We start from the raw sequence: 27,343 nt of genomic DNA, 5'->3' as shown, positions 1-27,343 counted from the left end.
ATGCGCGACTGCCATATCAAGGAGGATGAGTTCCTGCACCTGCCGGCACATCTGCGTGTCGTCGGGCCCCACCAGCTGCACTCGGAGGCCAAGGAGGGGCTCTTCCATGAGAAGTACAAGCCTGTGGTGCTCACCGAGGATCAGGTGGACCAGGCGCTGTGGGAGGAGCAGGTCCTGCTGAAGAAGGACCAGCTCACCCTGAGCCGAGCCGACCTGCTGGCGCCCTTGGAAGTCGCTAGCTGAAACCCTGCCCACCCAGGATTGTGCCGTTGGTGAGAAATCAGCCTCAAAGGTAGAGCGATGGAAATAAATTGTGTCCCGTGGGTTTTCAAAAATTGAGGGCCTCCCTCTCATCTGTTCCTTGTGAGTTGATGCTAATTCCGAGCCTCTTTGGTCTCAGAGTTGGGAAGAGTGGAGAGACATGCCTTGTAACATTTATCACTGCCGGAGTTAGTGAGGAGCCTTAGATGAAAATAAGCCTTTGCACTGGGCTTATTTCCCCCTCGACCCCGACTTTAGTATCACAGTTGTTAGGTGACTCCCAAGCTCTCCTAAGAACTTTAGATTTTCATTTTAAAATTTGAAGTGAAATGTTTATCCCCTGTTTCCATGATGAGCATGTTTTTTTAAAAGTAATTTTTAAATAATTATAGTTTCAGAGGAGACTGGAAAAATAGACATCCTGTGTATCTTCGCCCAGCTGCCCCCAAATCATAACTTATGTAGTCATTACCAACCCAGGAAATTAATATTGGTATGATTATTTGGATTTTACAACAAAACTTTTTGCAAAAACCACCTACCCCGTACCTGCACCCACGGCACATGGAAGTTTCACAGTCTAGGGCTCGACACAGCCACAGCAATGCAGGATCCAAGCAGCATCCGTGACCTATACTGCAGCTTGCTGCAACGCCGGATCCTTTAACCCACTGAGTGAAGCCAGGGATTGAACCCTCATCATCATGGATACCAGTTAGATTCTTAATCCACTGAGCATCAACAGGAACTCTAAAAACAACCTGCTTTTGGAAGTTCCTATGTGGCACAGTGGGTTAAGGATCTGGCATTGCCATAGCTGTGGCACATACGTTGGTGTGGATTTGATCCCTGGCCAGGGAACTTCCAGATTCCATGGGTGTGGCCAAAAAAAAACCCCCTCAAAACCAACCTGCTTTTACCATGTGTGTACTGATGCTGACATTAAATGACTTGGAGGGACAAAGCATTTTCTTATCTGGAAATCACCATGGAATCATAGCTTCTGGTTATGTTTTACTTCAATAACCCTGAAACCACAGAATTCTATAGAGAGGATATGTTGGTGTTCAGAGCTGGGTTATGATAATCATACTTTTAAAACTAAAATACTGTAGGAATGTCAGTACCTCTGTCACCTATGTGACCTATAGTTAGTTAATAAACCAAGACATTAAATAAGACCCCCCCCCCAAAAAAAGGAAAAATAAAGGTTATTTGAGCAGCCTGCATTATTTTCCATCTTCTTCCCTAACACCTAAAGCAGCCCACCCCCTTAATGGATGTGTTATCTGATGGGGCTGATCATCCACATTCCAGAAAGACATTAAGAGAACAGCTCTACAGAAAAATGACCCGGGCTGGGAGCTGATCCACCAGGGAGTGATTTGAAAAGTGGAGTCTGAAGCTGTGGCAGGCCCTCGAAAATTACTGTCTTGCTCAATGGGATTAGTTGTCCAAAATGAAGAATATTTTCTTCTCGTATCATCCCATTTTCTGATTGCTCTCTTTTCACTGCTTGTTCTTATTTCCCTCTTCTGAGCCGAGGGCTGGCCTCCATGGCCGGCAGCATCCTGATCATCAGTGCTGTCCTGGGCACAGGAAGAGATCCAGTGGCCAGCTATGGGGTTGTGAAAACAGAAAAGGGGGACGGTTGCTCTTTTGAAAAGGAAGAGAAGGGGGATGGACGGGAGTTGGGGCTTAGATGCAATAGATGCAAACTATTACATTTAGAATGGATGGACAATGAGGTCCTGCTGTACAGCGCAGGGATCTATATCCAGTCTCTGGTGATAGAACATGATAGAATATGAGAATAAGAATATACACACACACACACACACACACACACACACACACACATATATATATGTATGACTGGGTCACTGTGCTGTACAGCAGAAATTGGCAGAACTGTGAAAATCAGTTATACTTTACAAAAAGAAAAGAAAAGAACGAGCAAAGAAGGAGTACAGAGTTGGGCTTGTCGGGAAATTCTGCTGCTCTCCCATAGTCATTTCTATGACACTGTCATCATTTATTTATTAGAGCTGGAGTCATTTTTCTGATGGATTCAGGGCTGCATCTTCAGCTCTCTCTTGAATGTCTGTCCTCCTCTGACAGAACATCTCTGTGTCTGGGGGCAGAGAGATGTGACAAGCAGAGGGGTGGAGCCTAGGCCCCTGCAGTCAGCATGGCTCCTCTGTGAGCTGGGGGCAGCTGGCCAAGAGGTGCCTGTGTGCTGCTTGGCGAGGAACAGATGTCCTGGCCAAATCCTGAGCATCAACCTGCCTTGGGTGCTACCCTGAGTGGAGAGGAAGGAGGAGGACTGGGTGTTTGAGGATGTGGATTGGAAGGCAATAAAAATCTAAGAAACGCAGTCTACTGAGGCTGAGGGAAGAGAGAAAGGTGAGAGGGTGTTAGGAGAGAATGTGTTTGTGCTGGGGGAGAATGTTCACACCCTCTCGGTGGTACACATCAGCTTCTGGGAATATCAGAGCCATAGGTGTGACTCTTTGGTGGGATGGGGTAGGGGTAGTGGCCTGGTGAGTCCCGCAGAGCACGGGGCTGCCTCTACCCCTCCACCCACCCACCCTTCAGCCATTCCTCTTCTGTCCATCTGTTCATCCATCCACCCTCCTATCTTCTATCCATCCATCCATCCACCTGCTTATCCTCTATCCATCCACCCTCCTAACCTCCATCCAGCCAGCTAGCCATTCACACACTTATCCTCTATCCATCCATCTACTGATCCTCTGTCTATCCATCCATCCATCCACCCTCCTATCCTCTCTGCATCCATCCATCTATCCTCTATCCATCCATCCACCCACCCACCCACTTATCTTCTATCCATCCATCCTTCCACCCACCCATCCTCTATCCACCCACCCACCTATCTTTCTATCCATCCAGCCTTGAGATCCCACATTCTCAGATACTGGCCTTGGGCAGGTGTAGGACCAGCTGCCTAAGAGTCAACAGGAAAGCTTTCTAAAATGTGGGGCTTCTGGGCCCCACCCCAGCTAGAGAGCCTGGACCAGTGGTTGTCCATGTACAAAGCTGTCCCTGTGCTCCTGAGGTGCAGCTGGAGGCTTGGGAAGCACTTCTGATGAGCTTCCTGCCTCCTTCTTGGTCTATATCAGTCAGTCCTCTGTGGGGGTACAAGAAAGGTCATTCAAAAATGCACGTCTGACCCTGGTCATGTCTTTGTTCAAAGCTCTCAGTACTTGGCACAACCCCCACCCCCACCTCCTCATTGACTCCAAACCCTTAGCTCACACCTGCCCCCAGCCTGGCAGAGCCACCTGTTTCCTGTAAGGTGCTTGGCCCACCTCCACACCCCCAACCTCTCCCCACAGTGCCTTCCGTCCCCCTGTCTGGCTGGTGTCTGCTCAGCTGTGAGGATTCACCTTCCAGAACCCTGTCCCCGCCCCTTACCCTTGGCTACCCTTCTGGGGCCACCCACTGCCTGATCTGTGTCCCCTGTCCAGCGCTGTCAGAGCAGAGACAGGCTCTGTTGGACGAGGGCGTGTGTGTGACAGCTTTCTCCCACAGACTGCCTGAAGACGTCTGTGTGTTTATGCTCCGAGCCTTTCTGGGCTGGGGTGGGTCAGAATGCCCTTGCTGCTTGTTCCACCTCAATACCATAATGCAAATACCTTTGAAGGACCCGCCCTGAGATGACCTGATTTGGAAAGAAATCCTTGACCTTCATCACTTGGAAGCAGCTGACACTCTCCAGTACCTTCCCTTGGAATAAAAACATGAAGCCATCACTTAACAACTTGCCCTCCCCCAGAAGGGCGTCCTTCACCCTCCGTGGGGCTGGAACACAGCCTGTGCTGTCGGGGTGCTCGTGGTGTGGCGGGCAGGTGGCTGCAGGTAAGGGGCGCCTGGGCGGTGTCTCCTTTGTCAAAGCATCTTCTGTTTGATAAACAGCAGACCTGCTCCCATTTAAAGGTGTAGGAGAGTCAGCGGTGGTCGCTGTCCACTTCCCTGCTTCCCGCCTTTGCTTTCCACCCAGTCCGCAGCCTCAGTTCCTCTGTGGACAGAGCACATTACAACTGCTGGACCTCCTGCCACCGTGGTGTCGCCTGCGGTGTGTGGCTTGTTGCGTAGCGGTGCTGGCAGAATGTGGGATCATGAGGTCAGCTGGGGAGGGCGGTGAGTGAGCCCATGAAAGTTGGGGTGGGGAATCAACCACTTTGCGAGCCCAGTGTGGTACAGGGGATCGGGTGTCTCATGAGCCGGGAATCTGGGCATCACCTGGAAACCAAGTAAATCTGCCACGAGCCCCAGGAATGCTGCCTCTGGGTCTGGGCTGAGATTTTCTAAGACAGCCACGTCCTGACCTGCTGCCAGCAGCTGCGCTGGGGGTGGGGTGGGTGGGCTCACCAACCACGTCCCAGTTGGAGTCACGCATGTTTGTTCTTGGCACCTATTCAGTAACGACTTGATGGTTGATTTTTTTTTTTTTTTGTCTTTGGTCTTTTTAGGGCTACACCCACAGAGTATGGATGTTCCCAGGCTAAGGGAACTGTAGCCACCAGCCTACACGACAGCCACTGCAACGCAAGATCCTTAACCCGCTGAATGAGGCCAGGGATGGAACCCATGTCCTCATGGATGCTAGTCGGGCTAGTTAATCTCTGAGCCATGGTGGGAACTCCTTGTTGGTTGACTTGTAAGAAAATGGAGTAGATGGAATTCCTGTCATGGCTCAGGGGTTAACGTATCCAACTAGGAACCATGAGGTTGCAGGTTCAATCCCTGGCCTCACTCAGTGGGTTAAGGATCCAGTGTTGCTGTGAGCTGTGGTGTAGGTTGCAGACGCTGCTCGGATCCCGCGTTGCTGTGTCTCTGGCATAGGCTGGCGGCTACAGCTCCGATTGGACCCCTAGCCTGGGAATCTCCATATGCCGTGGGAGCAGCCCAAGAAATGGCAAAAAGACAAAAGAAAAGAAAAGAAAAGAAAAGAAAGTGGAGTAGAGGCCTTCATGGGGTGCGGGAGTTAGGGTTCTCTGGGATGCCTGCATCCTTTGCCTCACATGGTACATTGAAGCTTTGTGCCCACAGAGGACCCCTTCCTTATCCTTGGCCTCCTGCATCAGCTCTTGACATCCTGTTTGCTTCAAGGCTCAGCCTGGAGTTCCCTTGTGGCACTGCAGGTTAAGGATCTGGTGTTGTCACTGCTGTGGCTCAGGCTGCACCTGTGGCACGAGTTCAATCCTGGCCCAGGAACTTCCTTATGCTGCAGATGTGGTAAAAAAAAAAAAAAAGAAAAAAAAAAGAATTGGACCAGAATGTCTCATACTCTGGTACCCTCCTTGCTGTCTCCAGCACCCCTGTGCTCTCAGGTCCACCGCATCTCAGCCAGACATGGATCTCCCAGCCAAGCTCAGGGCCCGCCTCCACTGAATCCCACAAGCTGCATCCTGTTGACCTTGTGGTCCCTACCATGCTGCTCCATGGCTCCACATTGGCCTCCATGCTTAGCTGGCTCTCTAGGGTCACCCCAGTAGGTCTCCCACTCCCTTTGCCATCTCTCTTTGTTCACTCATCAGACACGGAGCACGTTCTGTGCAGGACTGTGATAGATTCTGTGGGTACAAAAATGAAAAAGTCTCAGCACCAGTCTGGAGGAGCTCATAACCCAGAATGAGAGGCGGCCGTTCTCCAAATGATTCTTTTTTTTTTAAAGTATGGTTGGTTTACAAGGTTGTGCCAGTTTCTGCTGAACAGCGAAGTGACCCAGTCATTCTTTGACCCAACATTCTTTTTCTCATATTATCGTCCATCATGCTGTATCCCAAGACACATTGCTTGTCCATTCTAAATTTAATAGTTTGCATCTACTAACCCCAAACTCCCCGTCCCTCACACTCCCTCCCCGTCCCCCTTGGCAACCACACATCTGTTCTCTGTGCCTGTGAGTCTGTTTCTGTTTTGTAGATAGGTTCATTTGTGCTATATTTTATTTTATTTCTGTGTGCGCGCACTATATTTTAGATTCCACATGTAAGTGATAACATATGGTGTTTGTCTTTCTCTTTCTAACTTACTTCACCGAGTATGATAATCTCTAGTTGCATCCATGGTGTGCAAATGGCAATGTTTTGTTCTTTTTTGTGGCTGAGTAGTATTCCATTGTGTATATATGTACCACATCTTTATCCATTCACCTGTCAATGGACATTTAGGTTGTTCCCAAGTCTTGGCTATTATGAATAGTGCCACAGTGAACATAGGGGTGCATGTGTCTTTTTGAATGAAAGTTTTGTCTGGATATGTGCCGAGGAGTAGGATTGCTGGGTCATATGGTAGTTCTATATTTAGTTTTCTGAAGTACCTCCATACTGTTTTCCATAGTGGTTGTACCAATTTACATTCCCACCAACAGTGCAGGAGGGTTCCCTTTTCTCCACACTCTCTCCAGCATTTGTTATTTGTGAACTTATTAATGATGGCCATTCTGACTGGTGTGAAGTGGTACCTCATTGTAGTTTTGATTGGCATTTCTCTGATAATTAGTGATGTTGAGCATTTTTTCATGTGCCTACTGGCCATCCATGTATCTTTTCTCCAAACAGGGCTGCGTTCGTGTTTCAGTGGTGGAGAAAGGAGTTGGGTCGGGGAGGGTGGGCTTAAGGAAGGCCCCCCAGAGGAGGAGGAACATGGACCAGGCCTGGCAGCTGGGGGTGAGGGCAGTGGGCAGCACACCTCCTCCCTTGCATGCCTTAGAGTGCTCTCGGCCACCTGCTGCTCCCCAGACACGCCCGCTGTCTCCCGGCCCAGCCATCATTCATGCCATCCTCCCCCCCCCCCCCGCCCCGTGCCTTCTTCCACAAAGTTGGTTCTGTCCTTGGCATCTCACCCATTGGTCAAGGCCGGGTAAGATCCCACCTCCTCCTTTCCTAGCATTTCGCCTTCCTCAGCTCCCATCTGCATTTTGTGCTTTGGCCGTGATGTTTCCCGTTTTGTACATTTTTGTCATTTACTTTCCCCATCTCCCTACTCCTAGGACTTCCCTGAAGGGCTGATGGGGCCGTGGAACTGCAATCACTTATGAGCCCTTGCCTAAGCAAAGAGCGAAGAAAGCAGAGCGACAGGTGCACTGGGATGTTTCTGACCTTGGCTCTTTTGTTGGTGTAGTTGAGTGGCCCACAGAGTGGGAGAGCGGACAGTGTCTGCCGTGGATCCTGGAAGACCCTCGGCATCCGAGGAGCACACTCAGAGGCACCTTTTCTTCTCTCTGTCCATGTAGGGTTCGATGAGCTTCAGGTGTGCGCCGACCCAGGCGTCCCCGAGAATGGCTTCAGGACGCCCAGCGGAGGGGTTTTCTTTGAAAGCTCTGTCACTCGGTTCCACTGCCAAGACGGATTCAAGCTGAAGGGCTCTACAAAGAGACTGTGTGTGAAACACCTGAACGGAACCCTCGGCTGGGTCCCAAGTGATAAGCCCGTCTGTGTGCAGGAAGGTAAAGTGCTCCCTCGCCCCCACCCCCACCCCCACCCCATGGAAGCCGCTCACGTGACGGGCGTGTGGCCCCTGGGGTACAGGGCTGGGTGCCAGACGGGCTGGTACCCTGGGCTGCTCTCTGCTTCAGAGCTGATCCTGCAGTCTGATGGAGGGGCCTGTGTGTGCGGTCAGGGCTGGGGCAGGGGAGAAATGCATCTGAGCATCACAAATAATTGTCCTCCTTCTCTGTCTCAATTATAACCCGATTTATCGCCATTTTTGTCAATGCAAGAGAGCAACTCAGATAACATTAGGGCTATTTATTATCGTGCTGTCAACTCAGCACTCATTTCCATGTTCCTCAGTAAAAAGCGCAGGAAATATATTGGCCCCAAACTGTGTATAATGATACAGAAGATGCATGTGTTACTCAGAGGATTAAATCAATTACTCCTTATCAGTCCTGTGTTAGACATGAGTCATTTAAGGAAAGAAAGAACTGTGGCAAGTAATGATAGATTGATAAGGTAGATGTTTAGTTCTAGCAATTATCCCTAAATTTATTGGTCATGACAAGATATTCATTTATTTATAGTAATTATCTCTAAGTCTGTCGGTTGAAACAACTTTATATGTGTGTGTATCTATCTATATGTGTGTGTGTATATATTTTGCTTGTTTGTGTTTACTCTCTGGATATACTTTTAGAGTTTAAAAGAAGTCACCGAGTTTCATTGCCATGCCAAATTGTTGATTATGTATCTCTCATGATTGGCAGGGCTGAAGTAGGCAGAACCATACATCAGGAATTAATTCTAGCCCCAAATTGCCAAGAGGCATAGAATTTATATTTCATCAAGATCATTAGAAGTGCGTTTCACTTCCTCTTAACACCGTTATTGATTTTGAGGATGGGGCTTTTATAATAATGCTACGTGAACGCTTATTCTGATTTAGTGTCTGTCTTCTTTATGACACTTTTAGGATAATTTGATTTGACATGCATTTATCAAATATCAAAAATGCTCCTCCTTATGGAAATTATAAAGGATGGGTAATTTCTCTGTTAACCCTTAAAGGACTTGCTGTCTTTGCTTTTATTTCGAAGGTATTTTTTTAAAATCAAAATTAATATAAAGAATTAAGGTTTTTAAAAGTAAATTTACTTTTTCCTCTTACATGCAGCCCAAACAAGCTATGATTTCCATAAGTTCTATTAACTAAAAGTTTATTTCGTTGTATTTTTAAACCTTCCTTGCTAAAACCTATGATCCAAGATACCCAGTGCCTAAAAGACAGACAAGCTCAAAAACATCAGAGAACAAAGGAAACCAATAAGCTTCCTCACTGTTGCCCAAGATGAGGGGCTTCTGTTACTTGGTCATCCTGGAGGGCGGGGAACAGCTTAGGCCTATTTAGGTGCACGTCTTTCCAGCTTTGTATGTAACTATGTATTTCATAGCAATTCCAAAAAGGGGAGTGAAAAACCACCTGGGAGTAGAGGCCTCCCTTGTACTGGTCTGTGAGCATAATTCTTAACATGGGGCCCCAGATGTGTGGGGAAGGCAGTGGAGAGTCAGCTCTTTGACTAGGAAAGGTGCTTCCAAAGGATGGCCCAGGCCTCCTCATTTCCAGTCATGATGTTGTGCTGGAAGCATCATTTTAGGAAGTTTGGAAGAACAGCTCTTTTCTTTCTAAGCATGACGGTATAATTATTTTGAATCAAAATGGTGATTTTGGAGTTCCCGTTGTGGCTCAGCAGGTTAAGAACCTGACTATTCACATCCATGAGGATGCAAGTTTGATCCCTGGCCTCAATCAGTGAGTTAAGGATCCAGCGTTGCCGTGAACCACAGTGTAGGTCACAGATGCAGCACATATCTGGCGCGGCTGTGGCTGTGGCTTGGGCGGACAGCTCAGATTCGACCTCTCGCTGGGGAACTTCCATATGCTGCAGGTGCAGCCGTAAAAAAAAATAAAAATGGTGACTTTGTTGGTCTTTGAAAGATTTGTATAAAGAGATTAATCTGTTTCCCTCGCGGTGGAGAAAACCATCCCGGTCTGAGCCTCTGTACGTGACTTACAAGGGTGAGGAGAGGGTACTGGTCTACTCCACGGGTGTCATATAGTAGGGACAAAGCTAAACTCTTTTGTCCCCTGATTTATAAATGGCCTTTACGGCCTGATTAGGATTTATGCTGGGTGCATGGTAAGGGCTGCTGAATTCATTTATTTCCCTTGTCAGGTAATTGTTGGAAGGCTAATGGATTTTTTGGCGTGGTGGTAAGAGTGATAACAATAGTAAATTATCACGTCTTTGTAGGTCATCAGAGTTTAAAAGTACAGTCAGGTTCACTGTCTCATTGAACCCTACGAGGCTAGTCGTATCGTCCTCATTTCCTGATTAAGAAACTGAGGCTCAGGGGCGTTCTCTTGCTTTGTCAAAGTCACACAGCCGATGAGTAAGCAGCGGATCTGTGACTAGTTCTCAGCCAGCACTTTTTCCTCTCCAGGGTTAGGTCTGATTTTCTTCTTGGTGTCACAAAAATCCCGATTGTCACAACGCAGTGTTAAACCAAATGGCATCATCAACATTCAGAGTTGAAGGGACTCGGTAATCCGATAATTCAGGCCCTTGTTTGAATTTAGTTTTTGTTTGATGAGTAGGGAAACTGAGTCTTAGAGAAGTTAAGAGCCTTCTCAGACTAACTGGCGATTTAGGGACAAATCTGTTTTAGCTCAGGTCCTGTCACTGTGACCTGGACTCCTTCCAGATTTCCCTGCTGTCATCCAGTTCTGCCCGACACACAGATTTTATTATATTTTCTCGTGTTTATTTTTGGTCATGCCTGCAGCATACAGAAGGTTCCAGGCTAGGGACTGAACCCATGCCACAGCAGTGACCCTAGCCACAGCAGAGACAGTGCTGGATCCTTACCCTACGGAGCCACCAGGGAACTTTGAGAGGTGCAGATGTTTTAAAAAAAAAAAAGTTCATTTGCAATAAATGCTTTGACGTTTTTCTTCTTATCACTGCAGCACATGGAACTTCCCAGGCTAGGGGTCAAACTGGAGCTGCAGCTGCCAGCTATACTACAACCACAGCAACACTGAATCCGAGCCACATCTGGACCTATGCCACAGCTTGCAGCAACGCCAGATCCTTAACCTACTGAGCCAGGCCACGGATCAAACCCCCATCCTCACAGAGACAACATCAGATGCTTAACCCACTGAGCCACAATGGGAACTCCCTTAAAATGCATTGATAGCAGGAATGTGCTCTCCAGAAGCAAGGTGGTATTATGGCAGATGTTTTTTTGTGCCTTCACACAGATTCCCTTTCTTCTCCTCCCCACTTGGCACTGCTACATGGACCAGCCCTCTGTCCCTCCACTCCACTCCAAATAGTTTATTCCAAGTAAGCTCACTTATAGGAGTTTGGACTTACAAATATTAATTTCTTGGCACCCAAAGCCTACAGCGTAAGAGGTGCCTCTGTTATTCCAAGCAGCTTCTGTAAGACTAGAATCTGCATATCCCTAAGCAGGGGTGAGGATGCTTATGGTCCTGGGAGCAGGGAGGTGACCATTATAATGGAGAGGGGACCATGGAGTTGGACAAGGACTGAAATACTCCCTGTGGGCACAGGGCTGCTGACATAGTAAGTACAGTGCCCGAAGCCACCATCTGGGTCTCTTCTTTTCCAAGATCACTCAACTAGTTTCCTGGGGGCCACTTGCTCTGGGCAAATAGAATCCCTTCCCCATGTTTTGGAAGAAAATGTATAGATAAAATTAGATTAACTCTGTGGAAATTCATTTGACAACCAAACCAGGATTAAGACCTGCATCCTGGGAGTTCCTGTCGTGGCGCAGTGGTTAACGAATCCGACTAGGAACCATGAGGTTGCGGGTTCGATCCCTGCCCTTGCTCAGTGGGTTAATGATCCGGCGTTGCCGTGAGCTGTGGTGTAGGTCGCAGACGCGGCTCGGATCCTGCGTTGCTGTGGCTCTGGCGTAGGCCAGCGGCTACAGCTCCAATTGGACCCCTAGCCTGGGAACCTCCATATGCCGCGGGATCGGCCCAAGAAATAGCTAAAAAAAGACAAAAAAAAAAAAAAAGACCTGCATCCTGGGGTTCCTGATGTGGCACAGCGGAAATGAATCTGACTAGGAACCATGAGGTTTCGGGCTCGATCCCTGGCCTTGCTTAGTGGGTTAAGGATCCGGCGTTGCCGTGAGCTGTGGTGTAGGTCACAGACTGGCATTGCTGTGGCTCTGGCGTAGGTTAGCGGAAACAGCTCCGATTCAACCCCTAGCCTGGGAACCTCCATATGCCGTGGGTGCAACCCTAAAAAGACAAAAAAAAAAAAAAAAGGACCTGCATCCTGACTCCTGGTTCAGTGCTCTTTCCATCATACTGACGTTGTGCAAACCAGGCTGCAGGTCAGATTCACCTGGGGGACTTTTAGAGATAATAGTGCCAGGAACTTTCTCCGCGAGCTCCTATTTTAGTTGTCCTGGGCAGTGGGAGCTCAACCGTGGTATTTCTGAAAGCTCCCAGGGTCGTTTCAGTTACTGCTGCCGGCTGCACTTTGTCTCCACTTCATCTCCTGCCTGTGGCCAAAGGTCACATAGAGCACAGGAGAGCAGTCCCTGTCCTCGCCCCCACCTGCCATGTCTCCATGGTGAACCCCTCTCCGCCCCACTTCCTTGCAGAAGGCACCAGGGAGGAAAAATGAATTCATTCAGCAAGGATTATTTTTAAGTACTTTCTAAAATATTTTGATTCCCATAGACCTGACCAGGATGGCCATAAAATATGAGTAATTTGATGGGAAGAAGATTCTAGTTTCAGTATGATTATTACATTATAAATTTTTAATTGAAAAATTCAACTTGACTCAGGAGCAGTAAAGATGGCAGATAACTCTTTTATTCCATGAAACTGGAGGGGAGCAGACATTTGTCAAAAGCAAGGCAGTCATACTTCTTTTTTACAGTTACTCCTATATTAAGGTGAGTTGTCTTCCAGCTCCAGAAACTGCACCAAAACAGATGGATGCTTTAAAAATGTTTTATTCAGGATCCTTTTCTTCTCATACGCATTTTCTCTCATCTAAAATTTCTTTCTTCTTGCCTTAGACGTGGGTTATCAGAAAGAGCAGCCTGTGCCCACAGGGGCACAAATATTTGCATGTTTTCACCTGATATACTCTTCTCATTTTTCCATCCTCTAAGATGGGAAGGAGCCAGGGGGTGCCTCTCCCTGTCTCCAGGACCACTGTCATTTATTTGTACTTCTGGGAACCGAAGTCACCACTTTCCTCCTCTCCTTCCCTTGTGGCTTCCGTGTGAGTTTGGGTTTTTGTTCTTAAAATGATGTCTTTCCCTTAACTCTGGTCATGACTTGAAAGGAAAAAAAAAAAAAAAAATCCAGAGGAAATAAGGTCAGGTCAGATGGGGCAGATGCAGCAAAGGTAAATGACAGAAATGATCAGTTATTACTGCTGCAAGATGACAGCTGGACCGCCTCAGACAAGGGTTCACAAGCCTGCCCAGCCGAGCCCCCTGTAGTGCAGAGGGAACTCCCAATCCTAGCAGCCTTTCCCAGCTGCCTCCCGTCATCTCCCGTGGTCTGTGAGTGCTGAGACTTGCTCTTTCTCTACAGGGACCACGGAGGTGGGGAGTTGAGTTGCTTTAAGTCACAGAATTATTAGGCAACAGCGGAACATCCCCACGTTCCAGATCCTTGTCGGATCGTGTACAAAGGTCACAAAATGAGTGTTAGCAAGCTTTTACACCAAGCCGATCGTGGCGATTCCCCCAGAAAGCAGTTTTTCACCAGCTTCCAACTGAAACAACCCAGAATTAGGTTGGCCACTTATGGAAAATGCAGGGCTACCCCTCTGGGTATCCTTCCAAACCTATCACAGACGAAGTTCTTTTTCCCTTAACGCCAGTCTTGAGCAGTTTAGGGCTGACTGTGGCTCCCCAGGCTACATCTTGAGAGTCCTGTTAAGAATGCAGATCTTGGCGTTCCCGTTGTGGCTCAGAGGGTCAAGAACCTGACTTGTATCCATCAGGACTCAGGTTCGATCCCTGGCCTCGCTCAGTGCGTTAAGGATCTGGCATTGCCGTGAGCTGTGGCGTAGGTTGCAGATGTGGCTTTGATCTGGTGTTGCTGTAGCTGTGGTGAAGGCCAGCAGCTCCAGCTCCAATTCGACCTCTAGCCTGGGAACTTCCGCATACCGCAGGTGCGGCAGTAAAAATAAAAGATAAATAATGCAGATCTTAGAAGGCCACCCTGGGATGCAGAATGAGAGGCTCAGCTACAGAGCTCCCTCCCAGCTGCTCAGATAAGAACTTGGTCTTTCCTACAGGTTATAGTGCTCAGGGAAGCTGCCAGGGCTGTTAAACCTGAGCCACCCTCTGTGTTTGAACTGCTCTCTTTCACCTAGTTGGTTACCTTGCATATCCATCCAGCAGTGGTTCTCCATGTTTGACTTCATGGGAATTGCCCTAGGGGCATGTTAAAAATGCACATTTCCAGGCCTCCTCTGAGAGGTTTTTCTGCACTCAGAATCTGAATTTAGCAGGCACCTCCAGGAGATTCTCGTGCTGGCAGGCCTCAGAGCATGGCTTGCGATATTTGCCATAGGTGCGCCAAAGCGGAACATGAAGACAGGATAGAACCTTGGTAATGGCCTTCTCTGATTTTTCTTGTGGGCTCAGTTCTGGCAACCAAATGCTTCTATCACCTCCTTGTTGTTGAAAACGGAAGTTACTTTCCACAAGGTGGAAAGAGACCTCCAAGTTTTTTTTTTTTTAATGAAATAGTTAAAACTCTGTTTATTAAGAGAGAAGCCAGAAATTAGGTCAATTTGTCTCCTGGGGCCAAACCTTCTGAACCAAACTCAGTTTCTCCAAAAACCTCTAAATCTACATATGAGGTCAAATGGCCATCTGGAAAATAATTTGGCATCTATGTTGATAGGATGGATTGGCCTCAGTCTTTATTTTTTTGTAATGTTCTTGTCAGTTTTTACCATCAAGGTTTTGCTACACTCATAAAATGAGGGATTGTGGCCTTTCTGAATAGAACTCTTAAAAGAGTTTGTATAAGACAGGTGCTATTTCTTCCTTAAATGTTTAGTGTAATTCATGGAAAGCCACCTAGAGTTGCCTTTGTGAGAAGGTTTTTAGTTTTGAATTCAGTTTATTCTATACTTTTTAGGATTATAACCACTTTCAGTTTTTTCTTGCGTCAGTTTTGGTAAATTGTACAGTTTTTGTTCATTTGTTTTAGGAATTCAGTTGAATCTAAAATTTCTAATTTCTTGGAGTTCCCGTCGTGGCTCAGTGGTTAACGAATCCGACTAGGAACCAAGAGGCTGCGGGTTCGATCCCTGGCCTTGCTCAGTGGGTTAAGGATCCGGCATTGCCGTGAGCTGTGGTGTAGGTTGCAGGTGCAGCTCGGATCCCGAGTTGCTGTGGCTCTGGCGTAGGCTGGCAGCTACAGCTCCGATTGGACCCCTAGCCTGGGACCCTCCATATGCCGTAGGAGCGGCCCAAGAAATGGCAAAAAGACTAAATAAATAAATAAATAAATAAATAAATAAAATTTCTAATTTCTTGGTGTAAAGTTTTCCATAACTTTTTTTATTTTTCAAATCAGCATTTGTGAGGTGTTCCTGCTTTATTCTTTTATGGTTGTGTGTGGCCTCTTTTTTTTTTCTTAATCAGTTTCATCAGTGATATATCAATTATATTGATTTCAAAGAACCAGCTTTTGGGTTTGTGGATTTTCTCTTATGTATGTTTCTTTTCCCATTTCATTAATGCTTTTGCTCTTTTCATTATTATTTACTTCCTTGTACTGTCTTTAGGTTCAGCTGTCTTTTTTCTAACTTTTCTAGAGGAATTCTTAATTTGGGTACTTAATATTGGATTCTAAATTTTTGTGTTCCTAGTAATATACCTCAAAATATATAAAGCAAAAGTTAATGGAACTTTAAGGACAAGTCCACAATCACAATGAAAATTTTAAATGTTTCTCTCTTAGCAATTTATAGAACAATCTACTATGTGTAGAAAACTTAATGTTCTTAGCAAACTCTAACCAACTGTAAGATATACACTCTTGATTTTCAGATATTTCTCTTTTTCTAATATGCGCATTTATGATTGGAGGGAATGCATTTTAATATGTAGCATTTTCATTGTTATTTGATTCAAAGTACTTTTCTTTTTACCATGATTTCTCTTTGGACCCATGGATTATTTAGAAAGGTATTACTTAATTTCCAGACATTTGGGGATTTTACTGAATTTCCAAAGGATCTGCCTTCTGTATCCACACGTTCTGCTAGGATTCCACTGAGGATTCAACCAACCTCAGAAGGAAAATATTCTCACACACACACACACAGAAAAATTCTAGAAAGTTCCAAAAAGCAAAACTTGAATTTGCTGCACACTGGCAATTATTTACCTAGCATTTATATTATTATTTGCAGCTATTTACATATCATTTACATGGTATTAGGTACTACAAGTAATCGAGAGATGATTTGAAGTACAGGAGGATGTGAATAGGTCGTATGCCAATACTTTGCCATTTTATGTAAGGGACTTCAGCATCCACAGATTTTGGTATCCATGCTGTGGGAGGAGTTCCTCACTGGAACCAGTACCCCCTGGATACTTAGGGATGACTGTATGCATTTCTATTTTCATTTCACCATGGCCAGAAAACAGAAAAATTTCAGTCTTTCAAAATGTGTGGAGACTTTCTTTATGCCACAGTATGGCCAGTTTTTGTAAATGTTCTATGTATGCTTAAAAGAAATGTATGAGAGGAGTTCCCGTCGTGGCTCAGGGGTTAACGACTCCGACTAGGAAGCATGAGGTTACAGGTTCGATCCCTGGCCTCGCTCAGTGGGTGAAGGATCCGGCATTGCCGTGAGCTGTGGTGTAGGTTGCAGACACGGCTTGGATCCTGCATTGCTGTGGCTCTGGCGTAGGCCGGTGGCTACAGCTCCGACTAGACTCCTAGCTTGGGATCCTCCATATGCCGTGGAGTGGTCCTAGAAAAGACAAAAAAAAAAGAAAAAGAAAAAGAAATGTTTGAGAGTAGACAGCTAAGAACACAAGAAAAATTACTATTCAAGCGTTAACTGTAAAAGGAAATACTTTAAATAGCAAAACAAATACTAGATGCCTTTGTCAACCACAAATAAATAAAATATAGCAATCTATAAGTCAAAGAAAAACGCTACGTACAAGAAACGTGTTTACTTGTAGTAACTTTACTGTGTCCCTCTCTCTGCCACAGGCTACTGCTCAGTGGTTTAAGCATGGCCTGGAGACAGTTCCATGTTAACATTGCGCTAAGAGCCATGAGGTCTTGAACATCCTGTTCTTCACGTTCCGTGAGAGTCAGTATCCTATAAAAAAGAAACAGCCTGAACTAGTCCTGCTCCCACAGCAAAACTACCCGTGGTGGTGGTGCCTCTTTTGCCATAAAGCACCCACTCTGTCCAGTCGTCTCCTTTCTGAAGAGCATCACTCTTGCCTCTGCTTTTCTCTGCCTTATGTTGTGTGTTCCTGATGACATCATCAGCCACAGTTGATTCCATCTGGCATCTTCATCCTGATCCCGCGTAGCCAGTGGTGGTCTGGGCCACGTTCTCTGAGTTCTATTGCAGGGAACAGGCGTGTGTGGAACAGCACCGACACAGAACAGTGATTCGGAGGGATGGTGGTAGATAATGAGTGAACAAAGCCTTCTGTGGTGCAGCGTTTGAGGGTCAAAAACCACCATCACCTCTGAAACCAACTGCAAGTTCGGGAGTCCCCCAGACTGTCACTTCTGATTCCAGCTACAAGTTTGGAAGTCCCCAAGGCCATCCTCAGGTCCAGTAGTTCCCTAGAAGCACTGATGATACTCATGATTATGGTTTATTAGAGTGAAAGGACACAGATTGAAATCAGCCAAGGAGAGAGACAGACACGGGTCCAAGAGTCACCAGGCATGAGCCTCCAGTTGTCCTCTGAGTGGATTCACACACACAGTGACTTTTCTCCCAGCCACTGTGTGTGTCAACACACACAGAGTACTGACCCCTGGGGAAGCTCACCCGAGACTTGGTGTCCAGTGTTTTATTTGGGGCGTGGGCATGTAGACATTGCTGTGGCCACTTTTTGTGTCTCCGGTTCTTCCAAGAGTGGAGCTGATACTGCCTGAAGTCCGTGTTCCCTGGCCCAAATCCCATTGTTAGCATGCACATCTGGCAGGGCCTGGAAGCTCCAGATAAACAAAGACACTCATCTCAGGACATTCCAAGGGCATAGAGGGAACTTCCCAGGAGCTGAGGGCAAAGACCAAAACTGGGCAAGGCTGGCCCTTTGCTGCACCTACTCACACGACACACCGAGCATGTCCTGGCCCAGGCTTTAGAGGCACCAGTAGCTCCCGTCACTCTAAAATGAAACAGGATCCTCTGCCCTCATCTCCAAGGCCCTGGATGATCTGGCTTTTCCATCTCCTCCGTGCTTTCCTCCAGACACACTGATATTCTTTTGTGATTTTAAGGACCCCAAGCTCTTTCCTGGCCGTTGTAGTTGCTGTTCCTCCCACCTGAAATACTCTTCTCCCGGATTCACACATGATTGGATTCTTCTTGTCATTAGGTCTCAGCTTAATAAATGTAATTTCCTGAGAGGCGCCTTTTCTGTCCCTGGGTCAGTCCCTATCACATTACCTTGTGTGTTCATCATCAAAGAGATCATTGCCTGTTATTTGCGAGCTCACTCACCTGATAATCCACCTGTTAGCAGTCTTCCTCCACGCAAGGGCCATAAGCATAGGATTCTTGACTTTTTCTCTGTCCCCAGCCCCTGGAATGCCCTGGACCTAAAACAGGTGCTCAGTAACTCAGTGAATGAATGAACCAGTGGGTGGATGAATAACGCTCTTCGCAAAATCTGGCTTGAACAAGATCAGTAGAATTCTTTTTTTTTTTTTTGTCTTTTTAGGCCGCACCAGCTGTTGGCATATGGAAGTTCCAAGGCTAAGAGTCAAATTGGCGCTACAGCTGCCCGCCTTCACCACAGCCACAGCACCACCAGATCTGAGCCTCGCCTGCGACCTACACCACAGCTCACGGCAACGCCGGATCCTTAACCCATTGAGTGAGGCCAGAGATCGAACCTGCGTCCTCATGGATACTGCTCAGATTCATTTCCACTGAGCCACGACGAGAACTCTGGTCAGTAGAATTCTTGGCAGCAAGACTTTCAGAGCCTTTAGTACATCAATATGAATTGTGAATTTTAGTATCATTTATTCAGATTCCTAGGAACAATTGGAGGGGAGTGTATTGATTTTGAAATTTGGCATTTTTAAGGAATCAGATTTGTTTTCCTGCATAGCTAATATTTTAAAGAGTAGGACATCTAACAGATGGCGCATATTCTTTAACATGTCTTTAGGAGTTCCTATTGTGGCTCAGCAGGATGAAAACCTGACATAGCGTCCCTGAGGATGTCGGTTCAATCCCTGGCCTCATTCAGTGGGTTAAGAATCTGGCAATGCTGCAAGCTGCAGCATAGGTCACAGATGTGGCTCAGATCCCATGTTGCCCTGGCTGTGGTGCAGGCCGGCAGCTGTGGCTCTGATTCAACTCCTGGCCTGGGAACTTCCATTTGCCACAGGTGTGGCCCTAAAAATAAAATTAAACAAACAAATAAATAAATAAACAAACAAATAAAATGTCCTTTGCTCTTTCCTGCTCCATCCTTTAGGACTCTGCTCTCTGCAGCTAATCTGAGCAGTTGATTTGTACGTAGGTGTAGATGCGTAGTACTGCCTTAGGGCCTTTGCTCCACTCATTAATTTTTTATTTTTTTCATTTTTTTACTCTTTTATCTTTTTGTCTCTCTAGGGCCACACCCATGGCACATGGAGGTTCCCAGGCTAAGGGTCCAATCAGAGCTTAGCCGCCAGCTTACACCACAGCCACAGCAACATCAGATCCCAGCTGCATCCTCAACCCACAACACAACCCACGGCAACGCCGGACCCCCGACTCGCTGAGCGCGGCCGGGGATCAAACCCGCAGCCTCATGGTCCCCAGTCGGACTCACCTCTGCTGCGCCCCGTCGGGAACTCCTCATGCGTTTATTTATTGTATTAAATCCTCGTTGTTACTAGAAGCAGGATACAGAAACAACCCTAATGGTAGGCTAGTGAAAGGGGATTTCTGGAATGGAGGCTTTTGATATGCCTCAAGTTAGAGCTCCAAGCTGCACATTTATGCCCTGCAAACAAGAGCTGTTTTGACTGTTGACCTGAGTCTACCTGACAAAATCAGTTATGGTAAACTGTTTCTCAGTCCTTGGTAACACTATTTCTAAAGTGGCTTTTACAAATTCTTTCTGTCGGCTGGATGCATTTGTGCTATAGAAAAATCATGTTATTCCTGTTTGAAACTTTAGAAGCAGTGAATATTATAGGTGTATTTTCAGCTACTAAGGATTCTGGTGTCTTTATTTTCGTGGAAATAAGATTCAGAGTTGTTTACTGCTACTGATACCTGGTTGGGACCTCTGCCTGTTTCAGCTGCTTTCTTCTTTCTTCGTCACCCTCCTTAGTGGGGGGATTGGGTGCCAGACATGGTGGATTTAAAAAAAAAAAACAGAAAGTCTCTGGGTGGTATTTTCTGCTGTCAAGGTTTAGTTTAGGCTTTGTTAGAGCTGGTCTGTCTGAATTTTGTTCTTAAACTCGAGGGCACAGCCCTGCCTGGCGGCTCTGCCTTGGTGGAGTGTGAACTCCAGCTTCTGACTCCTCAGGTGACATGGGGATCCTCTCACACAGTAGATTGGTTCTTTTATTTATTTATTTATTTTTGCTTTTTAGGGCCACTCCCGTAGCATATGGAGGTTCCCAGGCTAGGGGTCCAATTGGAGCTACAGCTGCTGGCCTATAACATAGCCACAGCAACATCAGATCTGAGCTGCATCTTTGATCTATACCACAGTTAATGGCAATGCCAGATCCTTAACCTGCTGAGCGAGGCTAGGGATCGAACCTGCAACCTCGTGGATACTAGTTGGATTCCTTTCCACTTTGCCACGGTGGGAACTCTGCTATGCTAAGTCTTCCTTGAGGAGAGTACATAATTACTGGTTTCCCTTTGAACACAGCCCCCAACTCCTGCTTATTATGGTCACGTGAAGAATTTTTGGCTTTTTTTTTTTTTCTTTTTAGGGCTCCACCTGTGGCATGTGGAAGTTCCCAGGCTAGGGGTTGAATCAGAGCTGCAGCTGCCGGCCTACACCACAGCCACAGCAACATCAGATCTGAGCTGCATCTACAACCTACACCGCAGCTCACGGCAACACTGGATCCCTAATCCACTGAGCGAGGCCAGGGATCAAACCCACATCCTCATGGATACTAGTTGGGTTCATAATCCGCTGAGCTGAAACAGGACGTCCATGAAGTTCTAAGGAGAAGTTCTTACTACAGAGCCCTATGCAGAGAAACCACCCTTGGAAACAAAGCTTGGGTGCTTCTGCTCCTGGTCAGCCACTGCCCATATGTCACAATCCAAATGGACATTTCTGTCCATTGCGTTCACTGCCTCTAGCTGGCCACCCCCTGAGTATACTGGTTAATTCATGAACAAGTTTTAAATCAATCATGAAAATAGTTGTTTAGTCATATAAATGACTGCCACAGGCTCTTATTTACAGCCCAGATTTTACAGACGGGTGCCTTGATAAGTGTGTTTTTATTTGCTGTGAGTAATTTCTGCATAGTGATAATTGAAAAAAATGTCATTCCCATTTTCCCCTAAGAAGAAGGCAGCAGTGGTGTGCCGAGAGCTGTCAGTTTTCTGTGACTCCAGTCACGATTATTCTGGGACCGATTTGGGAGGGATTCTGCTATTCTGGTAGAATAACTGTTGATTAAACAGGAACAGCCATAAGACCTCTTTCCATAGCCTGAAATGCAAAAACGAGAGGTAAAATTGAAACCAGAACCCAGTTCTCCAGCCAAGACTCTCTTGACATCCACAGGCACAGGGAAGGGCTGGTGATGGGTTTCCTCCAGGGAAGGCTTAGCTGCCAGAGCCGCCCTGAAAGCAGGGGGCTGTGGGCTCACAGGATTCTCTGGCAAAGGTCCACGTGGGTTTCTTCTCTGCCAGGTGTATGCACAGGTCTGGCGACACAGGAAGTGTGTCAGAGGCAGTGGCAACACAGTCCCTGCCCTCAAGCTAAGGGTGCTAACGAGGGCTGAGATAAAGGCAGAGCTGGGCTTGCAGGGCTTTGGCCCTGGAGGACCCATAGGAGATGGTGAATGGCTGCCACCCCTTTGCTCCAGCTGCCAGGGCTCTCCTCTGCCTGGGGGGCCCTTTCCTGTCCCAGGTTTTCCCATCACTGATGTCCTGTTTTCCAGAGGCCGTCGTCAGAGTGCTCCCAGTAAACCCAGCCACAGCCCCATGTCAAAGCTCCTGGGACAGAGTTCCCACTGTGGCATGACAGGATTGGCAGCATCTTGGGAACACTGGGATGCAAGTTTGACCCCCAGCCTGGTGCAGTAGGTTAAGGATCCAGTGATGCTGCAGCTGCGGCTTAGGTCACGACTACAGCTCAGATCTGATCCCTGGCCTGGGAATTCCATATGCTGTGGGGCAGCCAAAAAAAAAATTCCTGGGACATGCACTTTGTAAAGCCACCCACATTCCCCCTTCCCCCCAACCCAAGCCATCCACCAGCCAGCCACCTGCATCTAAGGGTTAGCACCTTACAGCTGACTCTTCAAAGCTTAGAGGAACTTAAGGACCAGGCTTCCTATTAAGACAATTCCAGCCTTTTCTGGATTCCATAGGCTTTAGGGAGTGGCTGAGAAACCCACTGAGAAATTTCTGGCGGTTTCTCAAAGTGCTGTTTCAAAATGTTGCCTTGCTTCAAAAAAAAGTAGGAAGCAACAAACTGGGAACACAACTCATCTACCTGACTCTAAAGGTAGAAATAGGGAGTTCCTGTTGTGGCGCAGCAGGAACGAATCCGACTAGGAACCATGAGGTTGTGGGTTCGATCCCTGGCCTCGGTCAGTAGGTTAAGGAGCCAGTGTTGCCATGAGCTGTGGTGGAGGTCGCAGACACGGCTTGGATCCTGCGTTGCTGTGGCTGTGGTGTAGGCCGGCAGCTGTAGCTCGGATCAGACCCCTAGCCTGGGAACCTCCATATGCCGTGGGTGTGGCCCTAAAAGGACTAAATAAATAAATAAATAAAGGTAGAAATAAATGGCTCAGGCTTACACGCATACATGCCCGTAAAATCAGAGACCTTCAACAGAATGTGCCCGCAGGTGATGGTGAGACCAAGGTACCTCATACCAGATGGGTGGGATTTTAAGGGTGGGTGTTTGGGGTGGGGGTGGGGGTGGGGGCAGGGGAACCTGGATCCAACTTGGCAGAAGACTTGAGTGGCCTGTAGGGTAAACTCAGAGTTACCTTCATTCTCTTTTATCTTTTAATCATTTTCTCATGTGGGCTCATCCTTCCCCCACCGCCCTTCTCCTGACTCCTGCGTTGCCTCTTGCCCTCCCAGGCGCTGACCCCATCCTTGCTTCCTCTGAGCCTTTGTGATACTGGCAGTAGGATGTGCTGCTCCATTTATTATCTTTTTAGACACAGATAAGGAGGACGGGAAAGGCCAAGAGCAGATGCACCCACGGCTCAGCCCCCTGCAGTTCTGCAGAGCACATTTTCTCATCAAGCTCAGCCCCTCATCCCCCAGGCAGAGGCTCAGGAGACCAGCCAGCCAGGCTGCATCACACCGCACTCCATCCACACTCATGGCCAAGTGTACAGACAGATTGAGAGTTCAGGTGAAGCCCCAGCCTCTGTCTTTGTTCACTCGTTTCCAAAATTATAAGCTCAGCTGTCAGGTGTGACCTATCCCAGGCAGGAAACAGTTTCTTTTGGGCCTGGACCTCCGCCCCCTCAGTCCCTCTCTCTGTTTCCCCTTGAAACCGGTTCTTTTATTCGGTACTGGGACCCGAGCCTTGTGATAGATAAGGAATCACTTCTCAGATTGCCATGTAGGTAGAGACCAGATCTGAAAAGAAGAGCTTTCTTGTGAAGCCGTGAACCACAACCTGGTTTAAACTCCAAAAATAACGTATCCCCTTTACCCAATTGTAGATTGCCGTATCCCGCAAATCGAAGATGCTGAGATTCATAACAAGACATACAGACATGGAGACAAGTTAATCATCACTTGTCACGAAGGCTTCAAGATTCGTTACCCTGACCTGTACAACGTGGTTTCGTTATGTCGCGATGACGGAACGTGGGACAATCTGCCCATCTGTCAAGGTACCGGGCGGAGGCTGCGCCTCTCTGCTCTTCTTTTTGCAGATGTGATTGTAGAGTGTGGACTCGTTTACCCAGTAAGATGCCAGAGAGAAACACAAAGCCACACACACCCCGTGGTTCAGCCGTACCACATTCTGATCTCCAAAGCTCTGTTCTCGGCATCTCCACATCGCTCCCTGGGGTTCTTTCCAGCTCTGTAGACCCAGCTTTAAAGTTTAAGTGAGAAACGCCTTATTCTCCAGCATGTCGGATGTCTCTGTTCCCCATGAAACCAAACGTAATTGCAGAAGTAGGAGCCTTGTAGCTGGGCTGGGAACACAATGACAAACAATTGCATATTTAATGGGAATAACAGAGCCTTTATACCGATTTCCGTAGTGGTGCGAATATATGTAAAGCCAGTCTTACAGAGGCTATTTTCTCTTAATAATGTTATCCTTTTTTATAATGCATGAGGAGCAGAAAAATAATCAAATTCAAATTTCATCCAGACCATACAGTGAATATATATCCTCTTGCATTTTTTAAATTTGCCTAGTGGAACCAGAGGACCCTGTTTGTGAAAATAAGCCCTCAAGTTCGCATTAATTCCGATGTTATTTTTTTTGACGTGGGACTTGGACCAAAGGACCAAGAAGTCCATGCATAATTCATAATGCAAGGGAGAGGGCGAGGAATCTTCTTTGCACCAAAAGCACTGGCATGTTAAAGTCGGGACGGATGCTAACTTGATGCTGGGAAACCACGACTGGCAGGCTCTGTTACTGCTTTGCGTGCCCCAGAGTTGGAAATAAATCGTTTCCTTATGCGAGAGTTGAGGAGTCATGGCCCCTCAAAGAAACAAAAGCTTCAGGATTAGGGGGCAGAGGCAGCCCAGGGCCTCATCCGCCTGCCGCCCCTCCCCCCCCCCCGACCCAGAAGCTTCCTGTGTTGTTTAGCACATTGTGTGTTACATTTTTTAAGGAGATGCATGCTGTACTTACACTCTGGGAGACTGTTCACAGAATCAGCAGCTGGCTTTTAGGTGGGGTGCTTTATTCAAATGAACTTGCTGAACCACTGATTCCTTCCCGTCCTGTCCCACCATCTGAGAATCAGCCAGGAAAATTATTTTGGACTCTGGCCACTTCTTTCTTTCATATTTTCCATTTATCTTTTGGTTCTCCCACCCTTTCGGTTTCCTTTTATGACTCTAAACACAACATGCTTTTTAGGAGTTCTTTTTGCCCCTGGTGACGTTTTCAAAATGCCTTATGGCAATAGACGTCTTGGGGTGTCATTGTCCAGAGTTAGGAATTGGGCTTCTGCTGGCTCTGTCTGGCCCCTCCTGCCCCTCCCCTCCCTTACTAAATCCCGGTCAAAACACAGCTTTGATGATTTCTGCAACAAGAGAAGAGCTGGCCAGCTACTCTTAAGGGGTGTGCTTCTCCAAACAGCCATACACCCCACAGCCCACCTTCATCCCTCCCCAGAGCCCTCTGTCTCCACCAAGGAGGTGCCCCTGGTCTGGGCCGTGGTCCCCTCCAACCCCAGCACCTTGCCACCTGCCTGCCCAGGCACCGCACGCACGCAGGGGTTGCCTTAGACAGCCTGACACACCTCTCGAGCCCCCAGGGGGGGAATATAATTGGCCCTTGGAGTGACGGTTCATCCTGTAACTATTATTTGCACCTATAGATCCAGGGGCTAAAGCCTGAGGAGCCTTCTCTCTATTATCTAGAAGTGCAAATAGAAACCACATTGAACTATTGAGCAGAAGCCAGTTTTCCCCTGTATTTTAGGACAGGCTGTCTCCAACCAAGGGTGAGCCTAGCTTTTCCTCTTGATTAGCTGCATATGTTACAGCCCCTTTCCGTCTCCTTTTGGGGGGGGTGGGGGGGCACTGTTCCAAGGCCGTTTTCCCCCAGGGAACTTTGTGTTGTGGAGAGGCACGTTCCAATGCCTCCTGCTCCCTGTGGGTCGGAGTTAGTGTTTCTCTAGAGGATGCAGTTTATCTTTGAGGGTAGCTTAGGACCACCCTCCTTCCCAGGAGGGCCACTCATTGGAGCCCTGCCTAGGGTTCTAGCACATTCCCTTCTTCCTGTTAATTTGGTTACCATTTTTTCTCCATTATTGATCTAGTTTATTTCTGATGGCCAACCTCCCCCGACCCACGCACACTTCACTTTTACCATGAACGTTGTCAGTTTTCAGCTCCGGGATGGTGGGCGGGGGGAGCATCGCAGGCCATTGGGGCTGCCCAGAAGGATGGCTGGGCACCCTGCCTTTCTGATGTGGCCCATCCTGAGGGGTCTTCGGGGTCTGTGGGGTCTGCAGGCTCCAGGACACCAGTTTGGCACTTGCACAGCCCCGGCGTAAATACCCCTTGTGTTCTGCCCCCCTCACTGCCTTGGGCTCACCCCGAGACAGACCCCATCTACCCGGGCGCTGACCCAAAGGATGTGCTAAACCCGGAGCTCTCCCAGGCTCGCGATCTGTAACAGAGTCGGCTTAGAAGAAGAGTCTGATTGTGCTGCAGCGCCTACCGCATACTTTGTACTTGGCGATTAGAAGGGAAAGTGGGTATTTCCGTTATACATTATTTCCTTCACACACAATTAATTCTCCCCGGGAAGAGCACCAGCTCTGCTGGGTCATTATTCCCTCCAGTGAGGCTGCCGAAGCCAGTACGAAATGCCGTGATCACAGCAGACGCCACACAGAGGGGGATGTTGAACCACTGGGAATGTTCCACCGGGCTGCACAGGCCGCAGGACGAAAAGGCAGCTGCTGTTTTGCAGAAGCCGGGGTCCAGGTCTCAGGTTCACTAAGAATGGTGTGCCTGGTGCAGACTCACCACAACAGGGCTGCTCAAAGCCTGGGACCCAGGCCTGCAGTGAGAGCAGCAGCACCTGGAAACCTTTGACGGTGCAGATGCTTGGGTCTCACCCGGACCTACTGAACCAGAAGCTCGGGGGGCTGGGTAGAGGGCAGCAGTGTGTTCTACAAGCCCTCTGTCTGGGTGGCTCTCAGTGTGAGAACCACTTTGCTGCATGTTACTTTCCTCTCGCACCTAAAGCCCAACTGGACTTTCAAAACTTTAATCACATCGTGTCAGGCAGGTGTCTGTTCTGTTACCTGCTGCCATGGAACCCAGTTTGCATCCCAGCCTCCTCACGCCCCCGCCTCCCACCAGCACTGAAACAGCTGGCACCTCATTGGTTCTCAGACCTGGCGGCATTGTAAG

The 27,343-nt window shown here is 47.6% G+C and overlaps 1 protein-coding gene across 1 annotated transcript in view; it reads left to right on the top strand.

Annotated features, from left to right (window-relative positions):
• SUSD4 (sushi domain containing 4) overlaps positions 1–27,343 on the top strand; it is a 154,350-nt gene that overhangs the window by 73,264 nt on the left and 53,743 nt on the right. The window contains exons 3-4 of the mRNA XM_047755080.1: positions 7,529–7,741; positions 23,944–24,117. Coding sequence (XP_047611036.1) covers positions 7,529–7,741; positions 23,944–24,117 — 387 coding nt within the window. The remainder of the gene's footprint in view (positions 1–7,528; positions 7,742–23,943; positions 24,118–27,343) is intronic.

This window comes from Phacochoerus africanus, chromosome 12, assembly GCF_016906955.1.
Source record: "Phacochoerus africanus isolate WHEZ1 chromosome 12, ROS_Pafr_v1, whole genome shotgun sequence".
Classification (NCBI taxonomy): domain Eukaryota; kingdom Metazoa; phylum Chordata; class Mammalia; order Artiodactyla; family Suidae; genus Phacochoerus; species Phacochoerus africanus.
The sequence above is the reverse complement of the archived record's forward strand: the minus strand, read 5'-3'. Positions and strand labels throughout refer to the sequence as shown.